Here is a 12,650-nt window from a genome sequence, read left to right on the forward strand (position 1 = left end):
TGGACACGTCTTTAAAGGGGTACTCCGCCCCTAGACCAGGGACCTCTCAGTGTCCCCCTCCGCCAAGAGCGACTTCTCCTTCCAGACGACAAACCCCCGCATACCACAGGCAATATCCCTAGGAAAAACTAGAGATTATCGCATCCTTGTACCCAAAGAACCAGGCAACACCAGTCTACAGGTATAAAAATCAATCTCTCTCTATTGAGGAACAAGTGTCTCCTTTTATAGGAAGGACATCACAGGGGGAGGAGCAGTAAAGACAATACAGGTGACAGTAAGTCTGGAAAATAATCCATTAAAGGTATCCCTATAAGGTGGACTGTGTGCAGAATGTGGACCGTATCCAAAATGAGTGCCTTGTGCAGAAGGCGGACCGTGTGCAGAAGGTGGATTGTGTGCAGATTTAGTGCCTTGTGCAGAAGGTGGACCGTGTGCAGAAGGTGGATCATGTGCAGAATAAGTGCCTTGTGCGGAAGGTGGACCGTGTGCAGAAGGTGGATCATGTGCAGAATAAGTGCCTTGTGCGGAAGGTGGACCGTGTGCAGAAGGTGGATCGTGTGCAGAAGGTGGATCGTGTGCAGATTTAGTGCCTTGTGCAGAAGGTGGATTGTGTGCAGAATGTGTCATAAAAACAGCAAATAAAGGTATTTTAATTAGATATCCAACAAGGAGCTTTATGTCTTGGGACAACATTAACTGTGGGGCACAAACTGTGGAAAAAGTGATGTCCTAAAGTCCATCAAAGTCCCAGTCACTCAAAGTCCATCAAAGTCCTAGTCCATAGTCACTCTGGGGTAGGACCAAAAATGCATATTACGGTATTTTTGTAAGCTATGGCGGTTCCACAGTATTTAACGGTATTCTGCCCCCCACCCCCCCACGCTGGGGAACTAATCATATGTGACCCGCGGGCGCTGCTCCCCCCCCCCCCGTCCTCTTGTGAGCTGCCGGCGCTTTAAATGAATGAGTTGTGTGCCGCGGAGCTTATTCCTGTATATTCCATATTTCTGTGCCCGGACTGCAAAAATAAACAAAATAAACTTTGACTCACCTTCCTACGTTCCCCCGTTGCTCCGGTATCGGCCTCATTATTCTCCGCTGCGACCCTCATGCTGCTTCCTGGGGACGGTAATGTCGCAGAGACCTCAGCGTATCACCGGCGCAGCGATGTCCCTCCTCAGCCGGTGATAGGCTGAGCGCACTGTCATGTAAGGAGCCGGGCACAGGAATATGTTAAAATTTCCAGCGCCGCAGCACGCAACTCATTTATTTAAAGCTCCGGCAGGTCACATATGATTAGTTCCCCGATGTGGGGACAGCCGCTGTGGCGGATAATTCATTCATTCGAAGAGGGGGGAGGGGCCGGGACGGTATTGCGGTATAGCAAAAATTCATATTGTACAGAGAAAAACAGTATTCGGTATGAACCGGTATATCGCCCAGTACTACTCTGGGGCCCAGGCAACAATAGCGAAGGGGTAGGGTGACTCTAGGAACCGTCACAACATCTTATCCCCTATCCAAAGGGGACCTCCGTGTTCTCCCTGCTGCACCCGGCATTCGTTCAGAGCGTTGGGTGCAGCATCGGACGCTCGTGACGTCATGGCCACGCTCCGTCAATGCAAGGCTATGGGAGGGGGCGTGACGCTATGGGAGGGGGCGTGTCGGTTACGTTACAAGCAGGGTGTGTCTATCATGTCACGAGCGGGGCGTTACCGTGACGTCACGAGTCTCTGCCCCGCATCACCAGTCATCCAGCACCAGACGTCTGAGGTGCCGCAGCCGAGATCACGGGGTCCCCAGCAGTGGACCCCCCCATCACACTTCTTATGCCCTATCCTTTGGATAGGGGATAAGAAGTCTGGGGGCAGAGTACCCCTTTAACTAGCAGCTCGGACACTCTGGGACAGAAGGATTTGTGGCTTTTCTTGGCGTCCCCTGAAGCAGTTTTTGGCAACCGGTTCGGCAGGAGGAGGAGCAGCAGCTGGTGCAGTTTCTGCCATTACTTAAAGATGAAACACAGTTTAGGAAATAGTCTTGAACTGATTCTGTTCCAGAATATTTCCTGTATTGTACATAAGCTATAGATACTTTAATGCAATTCCATGTTGATGACTATTTTACCATTCTGTAGCTACCCAGGTGGCAGGATTTCCAAACACTGGATGCCAGATTGGGGTCAAACTTGGGTTGTAAGAGGTTTGAAAGGGACACCAGCAGGTTACACAGCCTATTTGTTATCTTCTGCCAGAGGAAAGAAGACACCCACTGATTGGCCATTACACGCTCATCTGTCAGCTCCATGGTTCACACCATCATGCATGGCCTCCATTTATTAGCTTCTTTCATTCCTGGAGGACCCAACAGTCCATTAATTTCAATGAGAAGTGTGTAATGCTTCCTTTACCCATGAGGTGGCACTGCATAGAAAACTGAACACCTGCTGCCTGGTTCTACCCATAGATTACAGATGCAATGTTGAGGGTTGTAGCGTCTTTTGGTCAGCTGATAGTGTGGCGGGGAACCATTCTTACAAAAAGGGCCCAAAGTGACTAGAATATTTTGTGCATATTTGCCAACAGCCCCAATTTTGACTGGAAAATACAACAAACTGGACGGCAAAAAAGGGTAGTAGAGAAGACACCCTCCGATCAAGAACTGGTGGTCTAAATGTGGCCATGGATATAAAAGGGATTTCAGCCGGATCCACTGATCTTGGTGGAACCAACAAGTATCTAAAGTGTAAGAAGAGTCTCAACTCTCCCAGAAGGCCGATGGTGAAGGAAAGAAGGATCAGGCAATTGACTTCCAACCAAATAGGCTGCCATCAAAGAGGTCTGGCTTTTTTGCCTTTCCGTACCAAGAATACTGAGACAGGCGCGCATGTACACAGGTGAGGGTGGTGGGGGGGGATCGGTGTCTTGGGGAAGGGCGGTGGGGGTTGGCGGTTGGGGCACATGTCGGACAAATAGGTATCTAATAAGTATTACCAGCCTAGATTTTGAATTAGATGGCCACTTGTTATCTGTGGGGGTTGGACCACTAGGACCTCACTGTCCTGAAAATATGGAGTCACTAGGTGGACAGGTAGACTAAGGTGCCACGACCAAGGTACCTATTACAGATGGTTCTCTGTCAAACAGCCCAACTGATGTGCCATTTTATCCACTGGATGAGCCCCCCACCAGACATAAGAAATATTACCACAAATCCTTAAAGGGGTACTCCGATGGAAAACTATTTTTATTAAATATACTGGTGCCAGAAAGTAATACAGATTTGTAAATTACATCTATTTAAAAATCTTAATCCTTCCAGAACTTATCAGCTGCTGTATACTCCACAGGAAGTTCTTTTATTTTTGAATTTCTTTTCTGTCTGACCACAGTGCTCTCTGATGACACCTCTGTCCATGTCAGGAACTGTCCAGAGCAGGAACAAATCCTTATAGCAAACCTCTCCTGCTCTGGACAGTTCCTGGTATGGACAGAGGTGTCAGTAGAGAACAGTGTGGTCAGGCTGAAAAGAACTCCAGAAGGAACTACACAACTTCATGTGAAGCATACAGCAGCTGATAAGTCCTGGAAGGATTAGGATTTTTAAATAGAAGTAATTTACAAATCTGTTTAACTTTCTGGCACCAGTTGATTTAAAAAAAAAGTTTTAAAGTGGAATACCCCTTTAAAGTCTGGTTAGTCTGAAGGTCCTCAACTCGGAAGGTCAATATATGCACTTGTTCTCCATGACTGACACAAAACTATAGTGTTCAAAATAGGCATCAAAAAGGAAATAATGTTACCCCAATATATAAATACAACAATTAACACAAATATAAGGGTGCAATGAAGTACCTCGCACTTTTCCACCACTGGCTGTTGGCCACACTCGGAACTGTTACCAGCCACGATGCCGGCTCGCAAGTTCTCGCTGTCACCCGTGCCTTCCTCCATGGAGTACGTTTTTGACCGATTTCCGTGGCGATGTGATGACCTCCGACCCTGCACCAGGCTGAGTTGCTTGCGAAGAACGCGGTTCTCTTCCTCCACCTCTCGCACGCGCACCTCCAGGCTCTCCCGTTGGCTGGAAGCTGCATAGCGTGGACTATGAGGCTGGGCGTCCAGCGGGGACAATGAAACAGACTTCCCATCTGCAAAAGAAAAAAAAAGAAAGAGTTGAAGTCAACCAAATTTTGCCAAAATTTTGCCCATGAAAGGGGTACTTTTTTTTTTTTTTTTTAAATCAACTGGTGCCAGAAAGTTAAACAGATTTGTAAATTATTGCAAAATCTTGTGTCGCTCTATACACCATCCAAATCCGCTACACCTGCGCACGGACACGCCGCCCCGCCCTCGGCTTCGTATTGTTGCAGAAAATAGGGATTGTCCAGCGCTGAGCTTGCGTTTCACACAAAAGTGCTTTATCATAGACGTCTACGATTAAGCACTTTTGTGTGAAACGCGCCAGACGTTATCCTCTGTCAAGTGTCTTCTGTGTATTTTTCTAAATAAAGAACAAGCTTTTAACCACAAGCTCAGCGCTGGACAATCCCTATTTTCTGCAGATTTGTAAATTACTTCTATCAAAAAAATCTTAATCCTTCCAGTACTTGTTAGCTGCTGAAAACTACAGAGGAAATTATTTTCTTTTTGAAACACAGAGCTCTCTGCTGACATCACAAGCACAGTGCTCTCTGCTGACATCTCTGTCCGTTTTAAGAACTGTCCAGAGTAGGAGAAAATCCCCATAGCAAACATATGCTGCTCTGGACAGTTCCTAAAATGGACAGAGATGTCAGCAGAGAGCACGGTGCTCATGATGTCAGCAGAGAGCACTGTGTTTCAAAAAGAAAAGAATTTCCTCTGTAGTATTCAGCAGCTAATAAGTACAGGAAGGATTAGGATTTTTTAATAGAAGCCATTTACAAATCTGTTTAACTTTCTGGCACCAGTTGATTTAAAAAAAAAAAAAAAAAAAAATAGTTTTCCTCCGGAGTACCCCTGCTCCAGCATTCTGAACATTTTGTGTAGAACGTTAGGAGAAGGCCGTGATCGTGATGTCACGCCCATGCCCTATCATGAAGTCACGCCATGCCCCTTCCATTTATGTCTATGGGAGGGGGCGTGTCGGATGATACGCCCCCTCCCATTGACATGAATGGAGGGGGCGTGGTGTGACGTCACAACCATTGCCGCAGGAATGCCGGGTGCTGCGGGAAATCTTTGGGGCCCCAGCAGGGGGACCCCCGCAATCAGACATCTTATGCCCTATCCTTTGGATAGGAGATAAAATGTCTAAGGGCAGAGTACCCCTTTAAGGCTAAATGTACAAATATCCATCTATTCAAGAGAAGAACATTCATGTTCAACCACCTCCAGGAGCTCGGAATATTTATGTTCAAGGTGAAGTGTGATATCACGTTTTGCAATGACAAATATGTTTCAGTTTTTGCAACATCCGGAGCTTTTCCAGAGTGAATAGTTGCTTCCATTGTGACCTATAGAAGGGCATACGAGGTAGTGTCAGGGAGGTAGCGTTCTCAGGTATTTATGATAACAAGTGCAATGAGGACACTAGGAATACTTGGAGGACGCTGAAAGTAAATAGAAGAATTTTCAAGAAAAGAAAGGCGAATACCTCCTTACAATGTCAAACCAAACATGGAGCCTATCATTCTCTCAAGTCCTTCTTTCTACTCTGTGTCCTGGATCCTAGTTTGTCATAACGCTAGCTTTACATGGACCAGTAGAAAGGAAGGCAGGGTAAACCACTGTCCCATCATTCATATTATTAAAAGAAAAGTAAAAACACTAAAACTCATATCAGCAACATAACTTCAAACCACATAAAACCGCTTGCTAGTTACAGTACATGTTGTTCCCAATGATTTTATTTCAACAGCATAACTTAAAACGGCAATTGCTATTTTACATGTGGTACCGCAATGGGGCTTCCCATAGAGTTGCTTCTAGTTTAACCCCATAGCGGTACCACAAAGTGTGCTTTTTATATGCACTTTTCTACAAGAGGTGTAACTTTTTCATCAAAGCTGAGGACAAAAAAAAAAATTTCACAAAATCAGGGACAAGGCTTATGACTGCTTATTAAAGGGGTACTCCACTGCCCTAGCATTCAGAACATTTTGTTCCCAATGCTTGGAGCGGGCGGTGGGGGTTGAGACGTCACGCCACGCCCCCTCAATACAAGTCTATGGGAGGGGGCATGGTGGGTGCCACACCCCCTCCCATAGACTTGTAATGAGGAGGCGTGGCGTGACCTCACAAGGGGGCTTGGCTGTGACTAAACCTAGTGTTCTAAACTAATGCCGGGTGCTGCACAGAGATCACGGGGGTCCCAGCTGCGGGACCCCCATGATCAGACATCTTATCTTCTATTCTTTGTATAGAGGATAAGATTTCTAGGGGCAGAGTACCGCTTTAAGGCGTTGTAAAAATAAATTTATAGTCCTATTGACAAGATTAGATATCTTGACTTTAAATTCATCAACAGTTCTTCCCAGTACTTGTGAATATTCTGATCGCCAAAATTAGGACATTCAAGTCACACCCCTGGATGACTCCAAAACCTGTTCGGTACAGTCAAAACGTCCATTTTATGGACCTCTTTGTGGTCCAGTTTGATGTATTTTCCCACCCAAAATCATTTAAAGGGGTTGTCCACTTTGGAATATCTGTTAGAATGGTTCCTTGACAAACTATAAACTGATCAAAGAAGGCTATGACCCTCAACAATCATCTCTAACCTATGAGTGGAACCAGGTGGAATCCCTGCAGCGCCACCACAGGTCAAAGGAAGCATTACACACGTCTCACTGAAATCATAGGACCTGATGGATCCTTCAGAATGAAAGAAGCTAATAAATGGAGATCATGGGTGATGGTAGGAACCATGGAGCTGACAGATGAGCATTTCATGACCGTATATCTACAACGTTCACTTTATTATACATGGATGCAACTTCAAAGCCTACCATTGCCTTCATGTTTTATGGCCGCATTTTCTCATTCCTTGATATGCGTACAACAGGAAACATATTCTCCAAGATATATTAAACCAAGACCATTAAACCTTACTATCTGCATCCCTATACTGGCACCTAGCTCTTTAAAGTATGATTGATGGTTTACGATACTTATATATCACTGTGATCACCAACGAGCAGATTTTTTTCTTTATTATGCACCGATTCTTCAAAGTCAGCTCCTTCTATACAAAACATAGAAGAAAAGGACAATGAATGTCTAAGGAGAGGTAAATATCCTTGGCATCTTCTCTCTCTACAAGATGGGGGTAGGCGTTACTCTGCAGCCCTCTGAGGAATATCACCACTTCTGAAGCCAGGTCCATTAGTTAAGGCCACCAGTGGATTGGTAATTAGGGCTGTGGATGTGAGAAGACTCTTTTAATTTGGCTGTTTGCTGCTTAATTGATCTGTTAATTAAGAGCGTGGCCATAGTTGCTCGTTCAACGCCTGTAAGCGCGTAAATGTCGGCTTTCAAAAGACGCCTGAAACTCTTTCCGTGCCAGGAGAGAGGCAGCAAGGGGATGTTTACCGAGAGAGCCTCCACCTCTCCGCGACCTCCCAATTGATCCGATAGCTAATTACAGAGAGGCGAATGTTACTTGGAAATGTAGTCAAGACATGGATCTTAACTCGGACTACAAATTTTGGCATTCAATTTATATAAAAGAATATTACCTCCTAAATTAAGTACATGAATGAGATCTGGACCGAAAGGCAAAGTGCCATATACCATTAAAGGGGTACTCCACCCCTAGACATCTTATCCCCTATCCAAAGAATAGGGGATAAGTTGTTTGATCTGGGTCGGCACCACAGCATTCTGAACACGGAAGCTTGGAGCTTCTGTGTTCGTGACGTCACAGCCCCCTCCATTCATGCCTATGAGAGGAGGCGTGACGACTCTGGTCGCCAGTCATCTGGCATGGAGCGACGTTTGCTCCATGCACCACATGACTGGGGTGTCGTGAAGTAGATCGCAGAGGGTCCCAGCGTTTACAGATGGCGTACCCCTTTAACGAAATATGGACCCCCATTTATGATCGTTATCTGTTATCCAGCACGGAAAGACATTATGAAGTATGTTTCTGGCTCTGGAGGTCCTAAAGCTGGCCAACTAAATTAAAGGGGAACTCCAGTTTGTAAAAATGTATGTCCTATACAGTGTCAGATCATGGGAGGTCCGACTGAAGGGACCCCCACAATCTCCAGAATGGGGCCTGACTCAAATCTCTGGGTGCTTCGCTCACCACCCTTCATAACAAACTCATCTCGGGAGTGACGCAACTGAGGTGGGACATCGCTGCGGCCAGTGATTAAGAACCCCATCACAGCCAAGACCAGTTTATCTCGGAAGGTAAAAGGCTGAGCACTCAGGGAGGTTATTCTGGATCCCAGCAAACTGGAGTTCCCCTTAAAATTAAAGCCAGGCAAACCCACCAATTCCTGCTGGATCAGTCGAACTACTAATGTGTACGGTGACCTCCTTCTTCTCCCCGACACCAGAGAAGGGCCGGGCATGTTGGATTTCTTAAAGAGATAACATCCAGCCAAGGCATCTGGCAGTGACTTTTTCCCATCTCCCCATTTGGCTTGGATAAGTTTTATTATGTGGGAATCACAGTTATTGGCCAAGTGAGCTGAATCTGAAATGAACGTAATACTTTATTTCTCCTGTGGTTACCAGAGATGTCGTCGGCACAAGACAAACCTGGGCAGATGCCAGGGCCCTTTAAGGTAGGACCCATGGAGCTAGAGTTCTGCACTTTCAAAGCTAAATATGGAGTATACAGGGAATCCGCTATGACTATGTTGCCCAAGAACCCATATTCACATGGCACCAGTCCTGGCCATTGCATTGGTTACCGACTGTATTTCTATAGTATGGAAAAATTATTGAAATATTCTGATGTATTTTGACAGACGAAGAATGAAAAACTCTATACTCATTTTTAGACAGTAGAAAACATCTAAATTGTTACATAAGGTCTATGATGAACAATACTCTGATATGTTTTCCACATCAAGGGAATGTCTCAGAAATTTCCAGGGTCTGTAAGTGATTGTCATCCTGAGAGACAAGGCCACATCATTGAATTCTATGTTCCATAGGCCAGAGAGCATAATGCTTCCCGCTTGCAATATGCAGGGAGGCTTTATCTCTGAAATTACAACAAACTTGATGTCTTTTCGAATAGAGATAGAAAGAGCTACCGATAATGCAAAACCTGAACAGAAAGATGCCTAGAGATCCCCAGAGAATGTGGATCAGCTACTGTGAATGTGGTGAGATCTTGCAGATTATTGTGTTTCTGAGTTGTGATAGGAATAAAAAAAATTGCTAGTGGTTATTAGAGGTCAAGGAAACAACGAGCTTGGTACATCGACGACTAAACTAAGTTTATTCCAGCATATTATGTATTGCAAATGGCTATTAGAAGTAAAAAAAAAAACACAACAGGCTCAGTATATCGATGACTAAACTGTGAAGGGAAGTGTGATATCATCATATTTATATCAATCTATCTCACATCAACTATGCCCTATATTAGACCTTTGTAGGATAGAAATGTTGTACAAACAGGACATGACTTGGGGCATGTCATAAAACACAATATAATGGCCATTAGACCAGGGGCATATTTTGGGATGTTGTATAACATTCCAAAATATGGGCCCACCTAACCTGTTCCATACACGTATCATGGTAGCCTTGGGATATCTGGCCAGGTCATAGAGAGGCCAAAGCACAGGTGGCATTGTCTACAAACATTCTCTGGTATGGGCCCACCAAACCTGTGTTGGTACCTGGGGATATTTGGCCAGATAGGAGGGTCTTAGGATATTGTATAACGTTAGATATATATACCAAGCTGAATGGGAGGGAAAGAGTCATCCTGAGAGGCAGTCACCAACACGGGAACAACTCCATGAGGCAGTGAGGATCCAGGCCCAAGAAATATAGACTGCTGTCCTGCCTCATCTGCCAACACTCCGATAATCTGCTAAATATAATCCTGGGCACCCTCTTTCCTCCTCTACCTTTGCCCCAACTTCCCTCTCTTAGTAATCTCATCCTCTTTCCTCCTCTACCTTTGTCCCAACTTCCCTCTCTTAGTAATCTCATCCTCTTTCCTCCCTGCAACCTATAACTTTGCCCCAACTTCCCTCTCTTAGTAACCTCCCCTCCACAGTCTAACCCTATCCTTCCTACCCCAAGACTCACAAACCTCTTCTCTCCCTGTTCTCTCCCTGACCCTCTCATTACTATCACTAACTCCTATAGCCTTAGGGACAGAAAGCTGTTGTGGACTGAGTGCCTGTGTGAGTGTATTGGTGTGTAATTAGGTGGGTGGGTAAGATATTGTATTGGGTTAAATTGTTATGTGACTAGTATAATGTTAATTTATTGAAGTTGCCATTGTTGTATACACTGAGATACATTGATATTATACGGATATGTATATATGTTAGCTAAAGTTATATAGTGTGTTAGTGAATAAACCTTTGTATTATTAACCCTGTGTTGGGAATTACTTAAACCGTACATCTACAAAGGGAAACAATAGTAAGTTGTTAACACTTGGAAAAGGAAGGAAGGAAGGAAGGAGGAATAGTATAATATATTTATACATTCCCTTTATCATTGGCGATATCCTTTATCATTAGGATACCCTTTGGTATATAACCATTTTATAACCATTTACTTATATCCTTTATCATAAACTAAGTATATTTCAACATGTAGAGTATTTCTGGTGGTTATTTAAGGTAATGGAAACAACGGACTCCATATATTGATGACTAAACTAAGTCTATTTCAACATATAAAGTCAATGGCTATATGTTTAACTATCTAATTGAACCAACCTAAATTAAAAGTGGTTGTCTGTGGTTATCTTATGCTGTTTCTATTGGGTGATGTGCCTGAACCTTGGCTCTTGAGTATGTCTACTGTCATCCATTGACTCTTCAATGGAAAATCATACAAGTTATGCTATAATTTTGTTCCCAATAACAAAGATTAAACTGGTCTTCTACACTAAAAAGCTGGGTCTTGCCACGCAGACCCGAAGAATCTGATGTTTGTTCCCTCCTTTGCACCCTTTTGATGACTTTTGGAAGAATTCCCCAACACTTTTTTTTTTTAGATGGAGAGGAAAATCGAGCACAAGTAAGGTGATGAGGAAAGGGATGAGACCAACCAGAGCTGGGCCACATCTATTCAAGAACCCCATGGTCTACCCCTAAGTATGTATGTAAATTGTGTTGTGTGCCTGGACCATGGCTCTTGAGGATGTCTACTAACACGCTCTGACTCTTGAATGGAAATGGGTTAACGTTAATAAACCACCCCCATTATTGCTAGTGGCTATAAGAGATCAAGGAAAAAATAGGCTTGGTATATTGACGACTTAAAAGTCTATTTCAAAATATAAAGTCAATGGCTATATGTTCAACTATCTAAGTGAACCAACCTGAATTGAATGTGGTTGTCTATCTGATGTTCTTTCTATTAGGTGATGTGCCTGGACCATGGCTCTTGAGGATGTCTACTGACACTCATTGACTCATTAATGGAAACTCATGCACATTATGCTATAATTTTGCTCCCCATAGCAAACAATCAAACTGGGCCTCTACACTAAAAAACTGGTTCTTGCTGGCTAGAACTAAAAGATCTAGGGGGAGATTTATCAAAACCTGTGCAGAGGAAAACTTGCCCAGATTGCTTCTTTCCTTTTTCACAGGCCTTCATAAAAATGAAAGAAGCGATCTGATTGGTTGCTATGGGCAACTGGGCAAGTTTTCCTCTGCACAGGTTTTGATAAATCTCCCCCCTAGTTTTTCTTTCCCCTCTTCACACCTCTTTGATGACCCTTGGGACAATTTCCCACCACTATGTTGGATAAGATTTCAGGTATGCTGGAGAGGAGAGTCGAGCACAAGTAAGGAATGAGACCAACCAGAGCTGGACCACATCTATCCAACGACCCCATGGTCTACCCCTATATATATATATATATATATATATATATTTATGCACTTCATATATGCAATTTTAAATGCAAGAACAGGTGACTTATAACATTTGTCGCTCAACTTTTAAACTTAAAATATAAAAAAAAAAAAAAACAGTTGAAGATGAGGAATAGCCAAATAAGATTTTTAACAACTTGACATGTTTGACTTTTTATTCAGTGTATTTTTGAGTTTAGGGAACATAACATTTCACTATTGACATGTGCCTCCTCCAAATCCAAACTAAACTTGAAGAAGTCTGACTTAAAAGACTTAAAAGCATTTTCTGCAAATCATCCGATTTCTGAGTCCAATAAAAAGTGAAATGCGTAGTCATCCTTCATAGCACGAATGATCTTATAAAAAAAAATACAGGGGCGAGCTTCTTATTTTTACAGTTTCTAAAAACTGGGCTCTTAGGCATCCAAAAATGGACAATATAAGTGTCAAACTGAGAAGACGAACGGCCTCTCTTTAGGCTGCAAATGGAAAATTTTATCTCAACGAGGTACCAGGAAAATACACGGGGTTGGATGCTTCCTTCCGAAGAATTGATGTTGTGCTTGAAGAAAATACAATTAATTCA

The 12,650-nt window shown here is 43.6% G+C and overlaps 1 protein-coding gene across 3 annotated transcripts in view; it reads right to left on the reverse strand.

Moving 5' to 3' along the window:
- The window catches only part of LARGE1 (LARGE xylosyl- and glucuronyltransferase 1), a 410,766-nt gene that overhangs the window by 225,266 nt on the left and 172,850 nt on the right, over window positions 1-12,650 (reverse strand). For all 3 annotated transcript variants that reach the window (XM_056517630.1, XM_056517631.1, XM_056517632.1), the window contains one exon: window positions 3,855-4,150. In XM_056517630.1, the coding sequence (XP_056373605.1) occupies window positions 3,855-4,150 (296 nt within the window). The remainder of the gene's footprint in view (window positions 1-3,854; window positions 4,151-12,650) is intronic.

This window comes from Hyla sarda, chromosome 4, assembly GCF_029499605.1.
Source record: "Hyla sarda isolate aHylSar1 chromosome 4, aHylSar1.hap1, whole genome shotgun sequence".
Classification (NCBI taxonomy): Eukaryota; Metazoa; Chordata; class Amphibia; order Anura; family Hylidae; genus Hyla; species Hyla sarda.